Source organism: Accipiter gentilis, chromosome 18 (assembly GCF_929443795.1).
Source record: "Accipiter gentilis chromosome 18, bAccGen1.1, whole genome shotgun sequence".
NCBI lineage: Eukaryota > Metazoa > Chordata > Aves > Accipitriformes > Accipitridae > Astur > Astur gentilis.
In genome coordinates, this window is record NC_064897.1 from 23,351,521 (window position 1) to 23,371,945 (window position 20,425).

Genomic DNA, 20,425 nt, shown 5'->3' on the forward strand with positions numbered 1-20,425 from the left:
TTAAATTAATGACAGTTATGTGGAAAGATAATTATTATATTACATTTCAGTCCACTGCAAACAGTAAAAATATCAAAGGTCCCAAAATTCAGTCTGAATAAGATATATTACTAAAACCACCACCCCCATCCTAACAGGCTAAGACATTGCATCTAACAAAATTACCCACCCGATTATTAAAGAAACAGCAATGTTACTAAGAACAGCTCACTAAATATACAGAACTACATTACCTAGGTAGAATTTATTGCAAAACCAGGAAAGAGACAGCAAACTAGAAGTCTGTCTTCCATTTCAGATTTGTATCACTCGTTCAAGTTTCACTTGCTCGCGCACACACACATACACACACACACGCAGGCGGTACACAGAAAGTCGCTAACACATTTGAGTTCCCACAGTCTCACAAGAAACCTTAAAACATTTCAGTAAAAAGTTAAAATGAGATCTTTTACCACAAGGACTATAAAATCCCCCCACCCTCACTACCTTTGAATTTCTAAGTTTTGGATTCTAAAAACCATACATAAAAAGGAAGAGTTATTTCAGTAGCACAAAGACTACCTTAAATATATATCAAAGGAAGTCTAAGGAGAGTTAATGCAACCAAAAAAAAAATATTAAGACCTGCATCGCACACAGTCAGTGTTTTCAACACTGCTGATAAGCTCTGAAGCTCTAAATGTAGTAGAGCACTGGTTGTTTTTGATTAACTTTTAATTCTGAAGTTACATAAAAAAAACAGTTGTAGCAGTTCTTTTGAACTGCTAGTTTCATGAGGAAAAAGTCCCTTTCAAAACTTCAATAAATATGCTGACATGTAAAGTTAGTTGAGGTTGTCATGCAAGACAAGTTACATAACCAAGACCAACTCAATCTTTATAATAAAGGCAACTTGCATTCAAAAATGAACTTTACCCTTACAATTTTATTCAAAGGGTAAACATGAATTAACCCAGCTGTTTACCTGAATTACAAAAGTAACATGATTCAATATGAAAATAAGAAACTGTCTACAAATCTCTGACAGTAATAAATTGCAATATACAATGCATACAGGAGTTATACAGAGCAACAAACTCTTGTACAAAACAAAAATACTTTAATACCTTTAAAATCCAATTTTTTTTTTTAAAATCATCATGAAAAAGATTTGAGTCAGAACTCACACCTCAATTAGTCAAGCTTCTGGTAGCTACATTACAGCTATTTAATATACAAAGAGATAAATCTCTTCACCAGTCATTAAAACTGCCTCTTCATTAGAGTTGCACAGCTTTTCCGTCTTGTGTTCCCAAATACAAAGTTTTCTTCAAATCATGAGAACTGGATTTGTTGAACACCAGAGATCTAGAGAAAGGAAATGCAAGGTTACATTCAAATGCACCTTTCCTGAAACTGCATCGCAGCTAGCAGCCTTGAATTGTCAGTGTTGGAATGTCACGACAGCCACCACCAAAGGACTACATAAAATTCATTCTCATCTTTCACAACAGGGCAGCTGAATTAGCGTTTGAATTTTAGCAGCAGAAGGGAGAGCGTGGGACGGGATACAGTACCTGTTGATACGATGTTGTGTAGACCATCACATTCTGCTGTTGGCCGTCTGTAGTTATTAAGCCTGCTGGCAACTGGTTAGCTGAAAGAAAGAGCATTTTAAGAAAGTTAGACAGGAACTGCAGGATACACAAAGCCTCGTTTGACGTGTCTGTCACCATTAAATAACCTTTAATTGTGGTCCACTCCAGGACTCCAGAGCCATTCCTCTCCTGATAGCTACCATCCTACACTGCATACAGACACACGTGTTACAAGTAAGCAATTTTATTCCCGTTAAGAAGAAACACTTAAACACAATTCAACTTAATTTTGCATCAGATAATCTAAAAGAAAGCGCACCTTGTTCTTCCCCTGTACATAGCTGAAGCAGAACATACACAGCTGTACATGGCAAATGGAGCGGAGTTTTGCCAACCCGACCACTGAAAAAGCCATCTCCGGCATTCAATATCCCAAGAAACCTGGAGAATTCTGGTTGTTTAGACATAAAGGTTAGCACTTGAGCATACACATGTGTGAGGAACTCAATGAAATCGTTGCGCTGCTTTATAAAACCGGATCCATCAGGGACTCCATAATGTGGAAGCCCCGTGGAAGGCAGCAGAGATGAACAGAGATGGTCATTGACAAAAAAAAGGCACTGCCAGAGCCTGACATTACACTGATTGACTTCAGCACACCGTTCAGGGTATGCACAAGAGCTCCGAATTTCATGGAGGACAGAGGAGCCCAATGAATGGAGTAAAAAGTACTTCTGAGATTTAGAGAGAAAACAGAGGGAGTGATGCTCTAAGATAAACCTTTACAATAATGTACGTTGAGCTCTGTGACATTCAGAGTAGCTATGTTAAAACTGCTGCTTGGAAGCAAAGCAGCCAAACTCTTAAGTTGTAAGTTAAGTCACTGTAGCGTAACAGTCTCCGCTAGGAGACAAACAACGGGGCTTTTTTGTTTCTGAAGTATGGCTGTTACCGTGTATAAATAAAATGTATAACCCATTAAAAACAAATTCTGAAAACACAGTATAATCCTAATAGCTGTCATTTGAAAGCTGACACGTGGGGTTTTTTAAATTGGGTTTTTGGTTGGGTTGGTTCCCCCACCACCACCTTCATGGTACTAATTTTCAAATACTTAAGTTGCAAGTTGAGAGATGCATTAAGATCACAGTGAGAAGTGGCTCTGGCAGGTCCAAAATTTTGCTGCCCTTTCATCGCAATTTCCATATCCAACACATTTTAATGCCAAGCCTCTGACCCAGCCCTGGCGTTAGGCTAAGACAAAGAGCTAAGGGTTATGCCACAGCAGCACAGCTATTAACTACTACTCCTGCAGAAAGACCATTGTTCTGATTAGATCTATAGCTGCCCCTACGGAAAGAAATACCTGCAGCACTTGACACACTCAGTTATTTTACAGAAAAAAATCTTTTCCTCCTTCTACTACTGCAACATCTCCTTTGCATCCTGTCGAGACTTAATATTCACACTTCCAAAGTTGCTCTTTTCAAATCGCAGCAAATTAAGGCTTATTTCATCAAGCACCCTGAGGCTCCCAAGCCTGAGATACTTGAACAAGTGACTAGGAGCAGATATTCAGCCTTCTGCTGTTTAACAGAGACAGTATCAAATTTGGGAAGGGGACAGAGAATCCACAGAGATAAGGGGATTTGTTTTTTCTGGTTTCCATTTTCTGGCAGGCATTGTACTCAGGCTAAGCAGAGCATGAGCATCCAGAGGAGAAACCCTTTGTGAATTTGACTCTTTGCCCATACAAAACAAGATGTTGGATGCAGACACAATCAGGAGTTTCCAACTATATATTCTCCCTCAACTCTCGAGCTGCAGTTTACAGGCTTGAAATGCAAATCAGTATATACACAAAATAAAGCTTTTGGAACAACTTCTATATATTGATATTTGACAGGCTTCCAAGCTGGACAGGCTCCCAACACCTGCAATCGAGAAACCATTAGCAACATACCCAAGGTAAGTAAGTTGGGCCTACAGTTGTGCTAGTGTCTTGCTACTTCCGAACCAACAGAGCTATTACATTTGAGTGAGCATGGATAAAAGTTTACTATTTGCATTGCCTGATCTTTAACTATAAAATTAAAATAGTCATATTAAAAAAAATAAATAAAGCTTTCTATAAGTCCCCTGCAATATTGAGGTTTAGATGCTTAATTTCCAGCCAGTTTTATGAGCTTATCTTCCAGGCTAGGAGAGACCCAAAGAGTCTCTGTACTGTTCTGTATAGCCAAAGTCATCATACTGGGAGCAAAGCGTGTTTCAGACCCCGAATAGGTCATTTCAGTCCTCAGGCTTTGAATTTTTGCTAGTTCAGTAGTTTACCAGTGATTTTAAACAGAAGACTTGGATACTTGAAAAACTAAATCTCGTCAGTAGATATGACTAGAGCTGCGCCTCCTTAATTCTTCTTTTATCAGCTTCAAGATTATCAGCCCATAATATTTAAAAGCTGAGGTGAAGACTACATGCAAGAATCCAGCATCAACAAAACCAACACAAAGGCCCAACAACTGTCAGCCTTTAATTCACAGTATAAGGAAGAAAAACTACAGTGAACGCATACACTGCTGCTTGCCCTACACCTTTTAGTTGCCAAACTGTGCATTTTTTTGAATGTAAGAAATATTAAGCGCTTCAGAATTATATGAAGATGATGTCCTTCTCTGGCTTATTTCTCAAAGACGAGTTCCTCAAGTCATCGAGTTGAGTTTATTTTACTTGTTCCCCAACAGTCTTGCAAGTAGAACGAATGTGGCCTAACACGTAGCTAGTGGGGGGGTAAGGAAAAAAGTCTGCACCTTTCATTACAATCTATGTTTAAGTGTAGAGAAAAAATACTAGCACTAATGTATGCATTTAAAAATCTTCCACATTTGACATTAGCTATTACTAGAGTGTTATCGTTTATCATTATATTACCTCATTCTGACCCTAAATTCTACTGACTGGGAGGAGTTTATCTGAGCAGAGGTTATCCTCCAGACATTTCAAATGAGAATCTCTATGGATCACAGGTGTAACACGTGGCCAGTCCAAGATGTATTCCTCAAGTTAAGAATTCTGATGTCTAAAGGAAGTGCTATTTTTAGAAAAGCCATAGTAATAATATAATAAATTAAAAAGCATTACTTACTAAATGCTTCCTCTGTGAGCTCCTCACTTAGACCATCTCCAGTTGTAACTGTTCCCCCAATTCCCTTTTCTCCTTTCATTGCCTGGAGAGGAAAAGAAAAAAGAAAAAAAAAAAAGGAAGAATTTCTGTTAGAGTACAGTTGGTTTGAGATTGTTTCAAGACCCACGAGCTCTAGCCAAAGTTTAGAACTTGCAGAAGAGTCACTGTGCAGCATCTGAAGTTTGAAATCCAAGATGTGTAAAACTCTATGGGATTTAGGAACATGCACAGTACAAGAACATGTGAAGGATGGTTTTTGTCTTAGCCATACTCCTTAGAAACAAAAACTCTGCAAACTAGGATTGTGTAATTCTAAGAAAGGCTTTCACCTTCTGCAAAAAGTCAAAGATCTGCAGTAATCCAGAAGCAGCAGTTAAGAGTATTTACAAGAAATTTACACAGAATCTCAGAACTACCGAGAATGTGCAACATTTGCTTACCAACTACACACAAGTGCCATCATCATACAGCTAAGAGTTGACATTTAAAACCAAGATATTGGATTTCTTTTCCCGCATCAAGGACTACAGCCAGAAAGGATATCAGCACAGAGAGCCAAGGTTCTCAGTCATCTGCATGCAGTTTTACAAGTATGAAGTTTGATGCTCTACACTATTACATAAGAACATGTAAGAAAATAAAATAGGTGTAAAAAGTATTCTCTGCAACTGTTTGATGTAGACTAGATACTAAGCCACAAAACAGAAATATTTCACTATATACAGTACCCTGAGGACAGAACTAGCTGGAATGGAGGTTTAAAACTGATGAGCAAAACCATCCAATCCCTCCAATTAAAACCCAATCCCACAACTCTGCTACCACAGCATATGTATCTGCAAAAATGGTCACTTCAGAATGAAAGTAGCATGGACACACTTCAGCCTTCTCCAGAAGTACTAAAACTAGTTAGGCACTACTTGCATTTTTAATTAAAGCACATACAGCAGTTTGACAGCATACGCGACTGCTACGCAGAACTCGAAAATGATGGCATACAGCAGTACTTCAACTTTTAGATTACACCTTCTGTTACTCATCACAGCAAATGACTTTCTGGGAAGACAAAGCTTCAAGTGCTATCAGCAAATTAAATATCATTAGCGAGTCTGACCCCATTAATTAAAATCTTAGATTTACAGAACAAAGAAAGTCTGAAGAGCATCTCTATCTACAGCACTGCCAATTTAGACATAGCCGCTTCACTCATGCCAGTAAAACCCAGTAGCCGTACCCAACAGAGGGATTAACATTAAAAAAAAAAAAAAAAAAAAAAAAAAAAAATTGTTTTGAGTTTTTTTCCCAGGATTGCTTTAATCCTGAACAACTTCTTCATTCAGGACTATGAGGAAGAGAAGTCACTGGATAAAAATACCTTTGATTTGTTTGGTTAAATCTGGTATTCTGAGGTAAAAGAACACCAAACTAAAGAAGCAAGCAAGCATAAGTCTCTTCGGTCTTCAGACAGGTAAGTGGGGGGCAGACCAGAACAAAAAACCCAAGCAGAAGCAACTTGTTTTTCAAAAAGTTTAAACTACTGAACAGAAAAAAAAAAATAGTCATTTCTGCTACAGAAGGGATAAATTAAAATGCTTGGATCACGTACCTAGCATGTACTGTGCATCAAAAGCAAATTCAGAGACAGGGTAAAAAAAAACAGATAAAAAAACAACATTGAAGCAGATAGGCTTCCATGTGAATCATTATTCTGACATGATAAAAACAACTTTTTCTTTTGCAGTTCTGAAGCCCAGACAAACAATAAGCATTAGGCTAGTTCCTCAGAGGATGCAGTCTAGTACAGTTTTATTGATTGAACCCAAAGATTGAATTAAGTATTCTTAATAGGCACCTTTAAAGAACAGAGTGATTTACTACCAGCAATATATTGGAGAATTTATTCAGTTGAAAGCTTTAACTACTTTGAATCAGCAAGTCTAATCAAAATGCTTACTTACTCTTTTTTCCTCTTTATATCCTCTGGAATGCTTTTAAACATTATATTAGTCCCTGACAATAGCTGTGAGATATTGTGCAAGTTATCCATTATACAATTACAATGACGGGGACCTAAGGATAAACACAACCAGGTTAAATAAATGAGGAAATACTGAAGTAGATACTGACCTCTCTGAATTTTTGGAGGTATAACTTCAAAGGTTCAACATAGCTATCAAACCCTAAGGTAGACATGGCAAAGAGAATATCTTCTCCATTGATGGTCTTTCTTTTCTCTTGGTGACACCTCTCACTTGCTTCTGATGTTATAAAGCTGATGAATTCACTTACACACTCTTGCACACATTCCTTTGCGTCCTTAGCAATCTAGTAAGGAAAAAGTATCATAAAATGATTAATCAACACACAGGATTAAAAAAACCAAACAAAGAAAGAATACACTAGATAATAAAGGAAACATCGCAAAACCTGATGATAATAGCCATTTAGGCAACACCCATATATGAGGGAACCACTGGATGTCATCACTGCTCTATGTAAGCACAGCTGCAACACAATTTTAATCTAAGTTTTACTATTTCAAGCAGCACAGCAAATTGCCAGGATCTCCTGCAGTCATAACTATGTTCTGTACAAGCTTTTACATACAGATGCATCTCAGTATTGCTTACTTTGCTTACCTACACCTTCTCTTTAAACCTGTTCATTACAATGTCACAGCCCACTTCCATCCTTAATAGACCCAGCAGTTCCAACCCCACTGTAGTACATTCCCACAAATTTGGCAACAAGTATTTTTATCCTGACCAGTTCACGGACTAACATATACACGTAGCAGCAAGCCTCTGTTATTCTGGTGTAAATTTTCCAAATGAGATTTCAAACAAAGAAACATATGCCCTTGGCAAGAATGAAATAGGTAAATTTCATTATGGTTTTCAGCTGGACAAAAGTTACCTGACTTAAAATAACAGCAAGCATTACTCATTATTATTTGGGAAGCTGACAGGAGCCAACTGAAAGATTATAATAATTAAGATTCTTATTCTTCACATGAGAGCAACCTGTTTGTATTTAAAAAAATAAATGAAGCAGTAACTGTATGTAGAATCTTCACTAGTTCCTCTGGTATTTTCAGATACATAGGGTGAGATTTTCAGAAGTACTCATCGGCCAGCAGCTTCCCTTGCAGTTTTTCACAAAAACGTCCCTGATATTTCAAGATAGCTCAACATCCCATATGCTAAATTCTTGAGAAAAATCTCATCTTGATCACTAAAAATTTATGACAATATGGACTAGTGAAGAAATTTTCACAGCAAAGATATAAATGTAACACCCAGATCTTCAGAAAGCCCTGAACACTATGAAAGTACAAGCAGATGCAAGTAAATTATGTCTTGGTTCTATTTAGAGTGATCTCAAAAAAAGAAAGAAAAAAAAAAAAAAGACATCAGCTTTAGCTAGAGGAAATGTTACTGGGGCAGGAATTGTATTGGAATACAATAGAGGAACAACAAGTAATAGGAGCCCTGCAAAGGTTTTAGATAAACAAGTAGAACGGTCAAACACTTATACAATCACCAGCTCAGCAGAATGGATTAAAAAGTCTATTCTTAGAAGTAAGAAATAAAATAAATCTTTCAATATCTGGCCTTATCTGCTACAGGGTATAAGGCAAACTTCTTGGGTCATTTTGGCATTTGGATATGTAAAGATTCCGGTGATGGAAGACTAACCATTCTCTTTCCTTCAGGATAAGGACCGGATTTTTATTTCGTCCAAAATGGTTCACTTACTCTAAATTTTACGCACCTCAGTAAAAGCAGATTAAATTTTGTAAGAGAATTGCATAGAAAATACTCTTACTGATATGGGACTGTCACCAAGTCTGACCCGTTACAACAATTTCAGAGAACACATCTTAGAAAAAGAAAGCCCTGAAAGCCCTATGAAGAGCACTGTTCTGGATACTCTAATTACAGCAGTTACTAAAAGCTTTCAGAAACCTAAGAAAAATGGACTTGGTCTCAGTCACCTCCTGACTTTTTTTTTTCCAGATTTTTTTTTTTTTTCTTTTTTCTTTTCTTTTCTAAGGCTTTTCTCCAATAAACCAGGATCATTTTGAAAAATATATTGTTCTACCAGCTCAAGTTTACTCAGAGGAAGGAATAAAACTCATTAACACACTTTACCAGACAAGGGTATTACCTTTCCTGTTTGGGGTATAGCATTTTTCATTATCCTTGCCACATTTGCAATTGGAAGATATATATCTTGTTCTCTAAAACTCTCTTTTGAGCCATTTGTATCTTCGTGATCATTCATGCTGTCCTCTGTGTCTAATGAAATAAAGAAAAATTAACAGAAATTGTATTTGATAGACAGCAGGCAATAATTAAGTCAGTTTAAAATCTTATACTGAAGGATGAAGACCTTTGAAAGCACAGTGTACTAACACTGTAGAAATAATTAAAAAAAATAGATGCAACACCAGGGTACTTTTATGGTTGTTCGATACCATCTTTATCACATTACGCACAGAAATGTACGTGGCTGCTGAACACCAAGCATTCTTAATGTCATGTCAAAATACAAATTGTTTCCTAGAACATCAATTTTTTTTTGTCATCACCTCAAAGGTCTCTGTGTCAACACTGAAAAATCCAAGCCCCACCTCCGGACTACAGAAAAAATGTTTTATACAGATGAGGCATTATAAATACAAATAATTGCAAATTCTTAGCTTGAGAGGAGATAGCAGAGAACTATACAAGAACTGGAAGGAAATACACACACACACACACACACAGAGGTAGTATTTACTGTAATGTTTCTTACCATCATGAGGCTGTATCACATAGTGACTGCCACCAATGTAATCTCCAGCAATTCCTAACTGAGAGGCATCCGTTGTGGAGCTATCACCATCCATCTACAACCAGAAGAAGGAAACCTTTTCAGGTATGTTTGTTACACCATTAAGTGCAGCTATGGCTGACAAACAACGCTTTAATCAACTTGGAACTATGAGACCAATTTATACAAAGCATAAATATTTTGTCATTTGAGAACAGTATCCCTTCTCTTGTTACTGAGCTTTACTGACAGCGGAAACAATGAGACTGTTTTCTGAAGCTTCCCCAAAAATTCAGCCGGAGGCACAGGCCGTGCACAGCAACATTTGGTTCATGCAGCACATCTAAAGCAACCTTGTGTTGTTCCCATGAAAGTCTGACCAGAACAGGTCAAGGCGTCTATTTCTCAGAACAACCCTCGAAACCTACGCTCACTGAAGACTTTACCTACAGTTGTTACACAGAGCGCATCCTTCACTCATCATCACCCCCCGCCCAAGCAGCTCCTGTCAAGCCCACCAACAAACTTCTCCCAGCCAGACCTCAGGACCAGCTCTGCATCCGCATCCTCACCCTCCCCGAGGCACCAGTCACTCCCAGCTGCCTTCCCAGTCCCGTTTTCCTTCGCTTTCCCTGGTCCTGCCCTGCCTTGCTCCTCTGGGCATCCTCCAGCGCTCCTCTCACAATGTTCCGACGTGGTGGCCAACAAGAAGTCTTCGAGGCTTTAGAGACGAGGTCACAGTTTAATGGGCAATTTGAATGCCAGGAGAAAGAGGGAAGCCAGAAGAGCCAGCATTTCCCTCCCCGGCTGGGGACCCTCGTCCCGGGAAGCAACCACCACGTTTCAGCTGGAGGAGTCTGAGAGATGCCTGCCTTCCCCCTTCCAAATGGGGCAAAACTACCGAGATCATCAGCAGCCATTTGCTGCTAATTCTCAACGTTTGCTAGGAAATCGACTTTGTGAACAAGCCAAGGGGTCTCGCAGTGCTGCTCCGCACGGAGGCTGTGCCCCAGAGGGTCCTCAGCAGCCTGCCGTCTCGCCGCTCGGAGACATCGCACGTACAGCGCTTCCTCGTTCTGCGGAGGTGAAAGAGGCGAAGATGCCTCCTACGTCCCTCGGAGGTTCACATCTCTTTAGTGAGGACTTGCCACAACAGCAACAGAACACATCGCTGCCTTCTGCACCCACGCTTTGCCACCATACACAACACACAGACATATGTGCATGCTTGCAACAGCAAATGCTTTGGCCCATGTAACCTGTTACCATATTACATTTTGCCTTTTTACAGGAATAACTAATTTCCTTAAACACTGTCAGCAGGTGCTCAGTAGAAAGCTTAGTCCTACAAAAAAAAAATCATAGCAGACAACAGTTCCACTTTCAAAGGGGCTATTTTAGCAGTGCCAAATCTAAGTTTGAATTCAAGTTTCCAGCTTTTTAAAACTTTTGGACAGTCCTGACTTTTTTCCAGTTGCCGGTGTCTTGAAAATTGCATGTAAAAAGTGTATTAAAAATAAGCTTTTGCAGAACATTGAGCTGCCATGCTTTTTCTCATGTAGGGTGGTATTTTTGCAGTCATGTGCTTCAATAATGCTTCTTTTGGAGAGAGGAAAGAATGCAAAAATTAGGGAGGGAGCAGGGGCTCCCAGCACACGCAAACTCTTTCAGCACAGGCGCACAAATCCAAAGATATTTTTTAACACATTTAGATGCACAGCACCAGATTCACCCTTGCCCTGAATTTTCTTGGCTGTGTTTAACATCAAACAACTCTGTTAGCATTTGCTTATCTACCCGTTTGCTAGAAAATCAGCTCTTCCATTCCCATTCTACATTTCATACTGTTCCTTCTCTGGACCAGCACCTCCCATCCTACCCTCTCCCCAACCCAGCTGTTTCTGACGAGAGCAGCCAGCCTTACTGACAAGCTACATAGACAGCCCCACGGGAGGCAGAACCTGGCTCCATTCAGTCACCGACCTACACCAGCCGTTCAGGTGCCCTGGTGTCCTTGGAAAACAAGCCCTGTCCCAAAGGGTTGCGTGGTCATTGCCGGTGAGACCACGCAGCTCGCTTCTTTACAGACCATTAGCCTGAAGAGGGAGGGAGAAGCAGTCTTGTGCTATTTTTATACCTCCCCAGAAATACGAGCAACTTAACCTCTCTCTAATCTGCACTTTGCCTGTGGCCACAGGGCTGGAGTTTGCTTTCAAACCTTTAGGCAACGTCCAGTGCTACGCTTGGCCACAGATGCACAAGTAACCCGAGAGCTGCTCACATTCAAGGCAATACTACAACAGCTGGATGTAGCCTTAGGAGCTGCTCAAGAGAAAAAAAACACTCTTCCACCTCTTCCTCATTGTACAGAATACTACACACGCTGCTTTCTTTAAAGCACTTCTGGTCCCTTTTAATGGGCTTTTGTAAAACAGTTTCACTTCTTACACTGCAGCTCTGCCCAAAGGAAGGGTAGCATTTTAGGCATTAGCTTTCCATGTGCCAACTTTCATGTAAATTCACTTTGTCTGCATTTTGCAGACTCTTTGTTGGGAGATTTAACTTTGCTTTTCAATTTTCCAAAGGGTCTCCAGTTTGCTTACTCAGCTCACTCTAATGACAATGCAAGGATATCGCAATCCCGCACGTCAAGACCACCAAAATCGACGTCACCCATCATTAAGAGAGTTGTCTCCCTTTTCCTTCTGCAATTTGAAGCAATTAACATTCTGCAGTCTGGTAAATCCCAAAAGCTACCTCCAAAATAAAGTAAAGATTTCCTGGCAGTCTTGTCCTCGGCTAAGATTCTCTGATCCCTACTAGAATTTAACTCAGAATTAGGGTCTCCACGAACTTTAAACGTTAAGTTTATTCAGCCCCAGTACTATTTTAAATGCCTTGATGTTTCTTCCCCTCTCCTTTCTCAGTCTTCTCTGAAACATATCTTCTAAAACTTTCCTTTTTCCAGGATTGCAATATTCTTCACATTTCTGCAGTGATGTGATAATTCACTGGTTTCTGCTCACCTGTCCTGCAGCCTACCCCATCTGAATCTTTATTGCCAAGACCCAGCAATATTATTTAAGAAATCATCTTGCTTTAATTAGGTCAGCTCACCTTCAAAAGACAACTCCTGCTTGAATCTCTTTTAAACCTCTGCTGCATCTGTAGACAGTTTTGGCCATATTAGACTAATGCATCCGCAAGGTACTATTCTTTGCTTTTATTCTCTTCTGTGTGCATTTTTCCATATCTACTTACAGTATGTATTACTTCACCATTAGTGAGAATTTGAGTGGAAGCTTATCAACATGATGAATCTAAAATAGCAATTAGCAAAATTGACAGGAAAAGGCTTGCAAAAGAAAAAGGCAGATCAGTCTCAGATAAAGAAAACAAGCACTGACAGCTTAGCATCAACTGAAATTACTTCTGTGGGTATTACTTTAAGAAAGATTTTTAGCTGCCAGGACAACCTCGGGACAGGGGATTACAGACAGCGTAACACCCTTCTGCATAACACTTAGCATAACCAGGTCCTAATCCAGGATCACAGGATAATTCAGGCTGGAAGAGGCCTCGGGAGGTCTCTAGTCCAACCCCTGCTCAAAGCAGGGTCAGCTCCAAGCTCAGAGCAGGTCGCCCGGGGCTTTATCCAGCCACATCTTGAAGACCTTCATGGACAGAGCCTGCCCAGCCACCCTGCGAGCCTCTTCCACAGCTTGGCTGGCCTCACGGTGAGAAAAGGAGCAGCATCTCTACACGCTACTTCAATCCAAGTAAGTCTGATGAAGAATTTCAGTCAGATTTGTCATTTAACTCAAATCTAGATCTAGGCATCTGAATATAGCAACTGTAATTAATATACCATCTAGTCACCCTACTAGTATTTCTTTGAGCCCGATGGATGACACAAACATGACCCTGCTGAAAAACGTGGCCACTGCTATTCCAGCCATCTCATAATGAACACAGTTAGACATTAAAGTATTATGGTTTTAATTTCAGATGTTCAAAACTTAAGTCAATCACCACACATCTGATTGTGAGCTCAGCACAAGCTCTGTAATACATACAACACAATGCTCAGAAAATGAGAAAAGACTGTTCTCAATACACTGTTGACAATCCCCCCTTTAAACAAAAACAAAAAAAACCCCAACAAAACAACAAATACACAAAACAAACTAAACTTTCAGTGTCCCCGAAGCTACTCTAAAAAGGCAGCAGTCCAACGCAGCATAGAAACAACACCCTGCCTACAGTAAATACAGTAACTGGAATCACTGGGAGACTAAAAGGACAAGAGTTCTTGTGCTGGTACATTTCGTAGGAAGAGCTTCTTCTGTGGATGGAAGTAGATGCCAAATTTCACAAACAGGCAGAATCCTGGGAGAACTAATCCTAAAAGGTTCAGATGGGTGAGAACTCCTCTCCTATTTTGTTCTAGCCTCTGGAACGTTACAACTTTCTTTAAAGTACCTATTTGGAGACTATGTATCCCTGCAGACACTACCATGTCTTTTAATACATTACAGTGTCCTCTATACCTGTGTGGCTAGGGAGGAGGGCTTCCAACACACTGGTCTAGTAGCACATACTGCACACATTTTCAAGAAGCACTTACTGCATGTTGTACATTATCCTTAGCCTTTAGTGCTAGGAAAAGACTGAAGCTCCTCCATGCATGCATACACATATTGACTGAATCAAGACTTGAGAGCTAAGCAGATCAGAAGTGACATGTCAGCCTCTGAAGTGACCGTGCCACCATCTGATTTTTATCAACAATGAGGGAGAGACACCCAAGTCAGTCCAGGACACTCAACCCAAACATTCAGTGATACACTGCAAAAAGCATCTGAATATAGAGCAGCAGCACAAAGTTTTCTGGTGGTGGTTTTCAGTTTGTTTGGGTTTTTTTTTTATTTTTAATAAAAAAGAATATTACTAGGAATATACAAATTAATGGATCCAGGGAAATTAACCCAATAAATATGTTAAAAGAGAACCATTTCAGATCAAGGGCATCAAAGAAAATTCAGTAATAAGATAGAAGTGAATGAACATACAGGTTTACGCTGACATCTGGCAGAAAGTTTTCTGGAGGATGCTTAAAAATATATGCTCCTGTCAGCTGCCCACAACTCAGACTGTTCCTAGAATACATCTATACTGAATTAATAAAACCTCAGTATCTCAAAGTAAATCTTGCATCCTGTTTAATCTGAAGAGCTCCCTTAAGAGAGCAGTATCAGTGGCTCAGCTAAATGACAACTAAAGAAGAATGCAAGCCCTGACCTTTTAGCACCTAGGAGAGGGTCTGAAACTTAGATCAGTATAAAAGGCAAAAATAGAATCAAAGAAACAAGATTTTGTCTTCAGAATGGGGAAGTTATCTGGCAATGATTTGCAAAACTGGTCTCTTGCAGGGAAACCAAGCGCCTCTTGTGATTTAAGTACTACACATGGTATTTATCCACTCTGTCTCCCCAAACTGCTACCCTACAAGAGGGAAAGCAGAAAATAATATGCAATGAACTGAAGCACTTGGTACACTTTCCACACAGAGCTGTCCCTGCCATAGAAGCAGGACAGAAATAACTAAAACTGTAGGTAGGAACCACATCAGTCATTTTAGATGAATTTTGCCACCACACCTTATCACAAGAGATGTAAAGCTGTAAAGCAGTAACAGCAGCTGCTGCTCCTAAACAGAAACACAGAAAGAATTTTTGATTGAAAATACATTTTTAATTTCCTTTTATTTTTCAATGACTTCTGGAGAACCTAATTTCCCACTGAATTTTCACATGGCAGCAAAGCAGTGTCTCCTGCATCAAGAACACCGACTGGTAAATGCACTCACAGGCCATCATTCCAGAAGATCCACAAAAATGTAAAGTTAAAACCCCTTAGCATGTGCCTAGAACACAAACAGATGCTGCACTGTCTCTCTCCATCTTGGGCTCTCTAATCTCTCACATTTAGTGTTTTCCCCCACAACAGAGTAACATTAGGAGAAGCAGACTGATGCTGAGAGGACCTGACAGCGTCACTAAGGCTCGTTAGCATCTAGGCTGTACCAGGCTCCTTCCCTTGGACCACGGGGAAGAAACCTTTCCCTTATGAAATCCAAATAGGGCCTTTTCACCTTCCCTCTCCACATACCATATTATCAACGTTATGGCTCATCTTAGGAGCCCTGATGTCACCAGCTACAGGTCCCCTCCACAGGGATCCAGCTGTGCTAGAGTACGTGGTGGCTCCTTACTAGGCTGGCTAACTGTTCACAAGCATGGTTAGCTGCAATATATATGGGTGGACTAACAATGCATGTATTTTTACATCAAGTAGGAGTGGATCAGTGATATGGAGCAAGCAGGAGAAATTCAGTTTCCATGCCTTCTCTTTTTTGGCAGTAGAAGAGAGAAGCTGGAGGGGAAAAAAAACCCAAGATGAACGGAGGCAGTTTTGTTGCTTTTGCAGATGCTGGAAGAGGGCAGCGGTGCTGAACACACTGCACCAGCACCTCCCTCCTCCTGCAACACTGACTGAAAGCCCCATATCACCTTTCCACATGAACTTTTTTATGCTTTTCTAGCATTTTTTGTTGTGAAAAACTAAGCTTATCTGTTTATTAAAGCAGCAGTCCACAAATCCTGCCTTTTTCAACTTTGATAACATCTGTAAGTTGGTTATGCTTTTCCTTCATTGCAGTAGTACCTCAAGTGTGCCAAGAAGCTTATTCCTCTCAAGCAATAAGGCAAGTAAGAGTTTTACAAAGCTAGTTCAGACCAGGCCAGTATTTTCAGTCAAAATTATCAAATTTGCTGGCACTTCCTTTTATTCTACCGATATTGTTTACGTATTGTTTAGTATGCGTATATATAGAGTCATGTTTTGCACTTTTTACAACCATCCTGCCAGTAAAACAACAATTTCCAAACACCATGTTTCTCTAAAGTACTATTGCAAAACTCAGTACTGAAAAGCCAAGTTTCTTCCTAAGCAAAACTTTAAAGGTGAAGCGACACCAGAGATTCCCATTTGAAAGCACTAAAGGAAGAGCCTTGCAAGCCCTTTTTAAATGTTGACAAACAAGATAACTGACTTGAAAAGTTTCACAGTATTTGGTTCGTATCTTCACAGTATCTTGAACAATCTTCTTCATTCAATTTCTGTACACTGCCTCCCTTCATGTAATTATTACCACAAATAAGAGGTTATCTATTAACCTTTGAACTGCTGTAATTGTCAAATATTAAAGTCTGAAGAGTAACAGCCAGTATTCTTGACTTCTTTCAAATACAATTTCATAGCTGTAAATGCTAGCAGCCAAGACCATACATAATCACCCGCTCAATGCAGTGTACAAGCAACTCATGCAGACCTCATAAATAATGATTCAGATTAAACCATCTTGGGTCTCCCAGAGAATTACAGATGGATCCTCCCTTAACATTATAACTATCACTCCATAGGCCACACCACACAAGTAAATTAAAAAAAAAAAGTAATCACTAAGCGTATTGTTTAGGAATGCTATGCTAACGATTATGCATACGCACTGTTTCTCCATTTCTGCAAGCCAATTAAAGCCAAGACTGTGAATAACGCCCAAAGCGGCTCCTTCCATTTTGCTTTTCACTACTTCGCCTGAGCTTCTTTTGAGAAAGCTGCAATTTTATTTTTTTTAAATTGACAATAACTTCCATCTGTCAGTGAGACAGGCAAAGCTTACTACATGTAAGAGAGCCCATTCAAGGGCTGAAATCCAGATTTCTACACCCTTCACTGCCTAGAAATGTTCGGGTCATCAATTATTTCACCCTCCCAAAAGCAATCCAAGAACACCAGGTAGCTTTTACATGACAACTCTTTGCAGAACAAAATATTTTTGGTTAAGCTTTGAAGAAATTGGTAAAAGCTAGAAGTTGACTGATTTTCTATTGCTGCAGGATCGCAGCAGGACCTAAGAAGGTTTCTTTAACCAGTGTATCTTAAGAGCTGCAGAAACATTACTAGAACACATGGATTTTTTTTTTTTATTTATTTTCCAGTATGATTGCCTGCGACTAACCTACACGATGTTCTTCAGGATCGCCAACTACATAATTTCTGGATGGAGCATTGGCTGGCACACCCAGGTACGCCCAAGAACGCTCGCTGAACACACAACAGCGTGCGCAGACACGGAGAACGGCAGAGTCCCGTCTCTCTCCTACCTGCCGTGTGTGTTAGGGACAAGCCGCCGATGCTGCTCGGCATCGGCTGTGCCAGCCGATCGATCTCGCTTCGTGCCCTTCAATGATGCAACAGCAGCCAGCGCAGGGGCACGAGGGGGAAAACCTTCCTATCGACACAAACAGCCTCAAAGTCTTCCCCGCACCCGGCTCGCACCTGTCCCGTAGACACCTTGTCTACCGCGGCCCCTCGTTTTCACACTGAACACCACGGCGCATCCCCAGTTATTCAGCAACTTTATTGTTAACCACCTTGGCTGTGACTTCTGGCCTCCCCTACCCGCGGAGGGGGGGAGCGGCCCTCCTGCAGACCACCGCCCGTTATTCCCTCCCCGAAACCGCCGTACCCGCACCGGGCTGCCCGCGCCGACACCCGGCTCCTCTCACCGCATCCCGGGGCCTCGCCCTACACTCCTTATCCCTGCAAAAAAACGCGGGCCGCCAGACCTTCAAGGAAATTTCGGTCTCGACAACAACGGCGGCGGCGGCGGCTGCGGGGAGGCCGGGCCGCTCTCGCCCCGCTGCCCGGCTCCCGGCCCGGTGAGGGGCCGTGGGCGTGGTGGGGGCCCCCCCCCAGAAGCGCGGCGGGGCCCCGGCCCCTCTCTCCCGCGGCGAGGGGAGGGGGCTCGGCGGGCTGAGGCGCTGGCCGGGCAAAAAAAAAAAAATAAAAAAACCAAAAAAAAACAAAAGAGAGCGGAGCCCCCTCCGCCCGCGAACGGCGACGCGCGGCCGCCACAAAGCCGCCCCCCTCCACACACACACACACACACACACGCACACACCTCCCCGCCCGCCATGCCGCCGCCGGGAAGAGGGGGCCCCGGGGCAGACCGAGCCGGGAGGGAAACCGCCGCCCAGGGGTCGAGGCAGCCGCCAGGCCGGCCCGGGGCGGGGGAGGTCGTACGCCCCGCCGCGACCTTAACGGGCGGCGAGGGGAGCCGGCGGCCGCGGCCCGGCCCGCGGCGGACACGGCTACGGGGCAACCGCGCTCCCGTCCCCGCCTCCTACCCCCCCCCCCCCCCACACACACACACCCCGCCGCCGCCGCCTAGGCCACAAAATGGAGCCGGAGCCCGGGGCGGGGGGGGGGAAGCACCTCCTTGCGCCTGGCCCCGCAAAGAGAGGGCACACACCGGCGGGGGCAGCCGCCCCACCACCCCTGCCAAGACCCCCCCCCCCCGCCGCCGCCGCCGCCTCCCCGCCCGCTCTCTCTCTCTCTCGCTCCGCTCCCCCCGGCCGCGCGGCCCCCGCGTCTCCGGTCGCACAAAGAGACGAGCGGCCGGTAAGCGGGGCCCGGGGGCTACCGCCCCCCACTTCCTGGTCCCCGCGGCGGCGGCGCGGCGGCAGCGCCGGGGCCCGGGGAGGGAGACGGACATTTCATTCGAGCCTGCAGTGGAACCGGTTACCAATCATTGGCCGGAGCCAGGCACAAACCTCCAGTGCGGCCCTGGTTGGCTCCCTCCGCAAATCGGCTGTTTGGTTGGACAGAAAATGGCTGCGAAGGAACCAGTCCCAGCGCGGAGCCCCGCTTCCCGCAGCCGGGCTGCCCTCCCTCCGCGCCGCCTCCCCGCCACGCGCGCCGGCTCTTCCCCTCAGCGCAACTCCCTCCCGCCGCTGCCACCGCCGCCGCCGCCGCCCCGGCCCTGCCCGCCTCCTTTATACGGACGGAGGCGCCCGAGGTTGGGGGGCCCGCCGGGCCCACCTTTCCCTCCCCTGTGGGGCGAAGGGGGTCCCGCGGCTGGGCTGAGGTAAAACCGCCTAGTCCGGGCGCGCCTGCAGGTTCCTTTGGCCTCTCCCGTGGGGTGCAGGGCTGGTGGTGGTCGTGTGGTGGGGTCGCTGACCGGGCGCGGCTCTCCCCCCGGGGCTGTGGAGAAGGAAACCCTGGGCGGTGGGGAACGCGGGGAGAGGGTGGCCTTGCCGGCTGTGTGCCGCTGGCCTTGTCCCCGGCCTCTTGCCCCGATCGCTTCAGCGGCGGGCGTCTGCTGTCAGGAGGGCAGGTAGCTTTTTTATAGAGGGTCGAGGGGTTCCTCAGCTCTCTTCAAAGCTGCCCTTCGCCTGCGTCTAGGCTCATCGGTTGAGGAGAACGCGTTGCATCTCCCAGTGACTTCCTAGGTCTTACATAGACTGAGAAAGAAGAGGTTGATGAAGAAGAGAATGTCAACGAAGGAGGAGAATGGCCCACGGGACCTAGGTCCCAACCAGCCGTTTAGTGGAACAAAACCTTGGGCGAGAGGATCTGCGGTTCTGTGTTGCCCCTTCCCTCTAGAGAAATAAAATCTGGCTGCAAACCTGAAAGGATCGTTTCCCCCTGGTGATACGGGGCCTGAAGAGCACATTTTCCTTCCACTTTCAGGCTTTGTTCTGAAGAAATACGAGCTGCTAGGTGAAGACGATAGTTGGACTGACTTCTCCACTGAGATTTATAAACCTCTCTTATGAAGCATTTATATGAAACACTTCATAATCCACCAATCCTGCCATTCACTAGAATCGGAGAGGGGGATTTTTCCTCTAGGTGAAGGCAGCCAAAGACATTCCACACATCTGCCATCAACACGTGTGTATGTGCAATCTCCATAATGGAGGTAACAAGAATA

At 43.2% G+C, this 20,425-nt stretch overlaps 1 protein-coding gene across 5 annotated transcripts; it reads right to left on the reverse strand.

Annotated features, from left to right (window-relative positions):
• Positions 1–908: 908 nt before the first annotated feature.
• Positions 909–19,388, reverse strand: NFYB (nuclear transcription factor Y subunit beta). Of its 5 annotated transcripts, none has more exons than XM_049822124.1 (7): positions 19,263–19,388; positions 9,565–9,658; positions 8,935–9,065; positions 6,892–7,089; positions 4,726–4,807; positions 1,560–1,639; positions 909–1,350 (listed from the first exon to the last, which is right to left on the reverse strand). In XM_049822124.1, the coding sequence occupies exons 2-7, from the start codon at positions 9,656–9,658 to the stop codon at positions 1,318–1,320; spliced, it is 618 nt and encodes a 205-aa protein (XP_049678081.1). In that variant the 5' UTR covers positions 19,263–19,388; the 3' UTR covers positions 909–1,317. The 5 variants fall into 5 exon arrangements, with proteins under 5 accessions (XP_049678081.1, XP_049678078.1, XP_049678080.1 ...); XM_049822121.1 differs by having other exon boundaries at positions 19,235–19,344; XM_049822123.1 differs by lacking the exon at positions 19,263–19,388 and adding an exon at positions 17,811–18,827.
• Positions 19,389–20,425: the final 1,037 nt, after the last annotated feature.

Excerpts from the sequence above, each read along its gene's own strand:
- NFYB (XM_049822120.1), bottom strand. The coding sequence starts at position 10,502 with ATGGCTGCTGATGATCTCGGTAGTTTTGCCCCATTTGGAAGGGGGAAG. Across the intron at positions 7,090-8,934 it reads CTATACCCCAAACAGGAAAG|ATTGCTAAGGACGCAAAGGA; the intron begins GTAATACCCTTG and ends TTTCCTTACTAG. Across the intron at positions 1,351-1,559 it reads ACACAACATCGTATCAACAG|ATCTCTGGTGTTCAACAAAT; the intron begins GTACTGTATCCC and ends TCCTTTCTCTAG.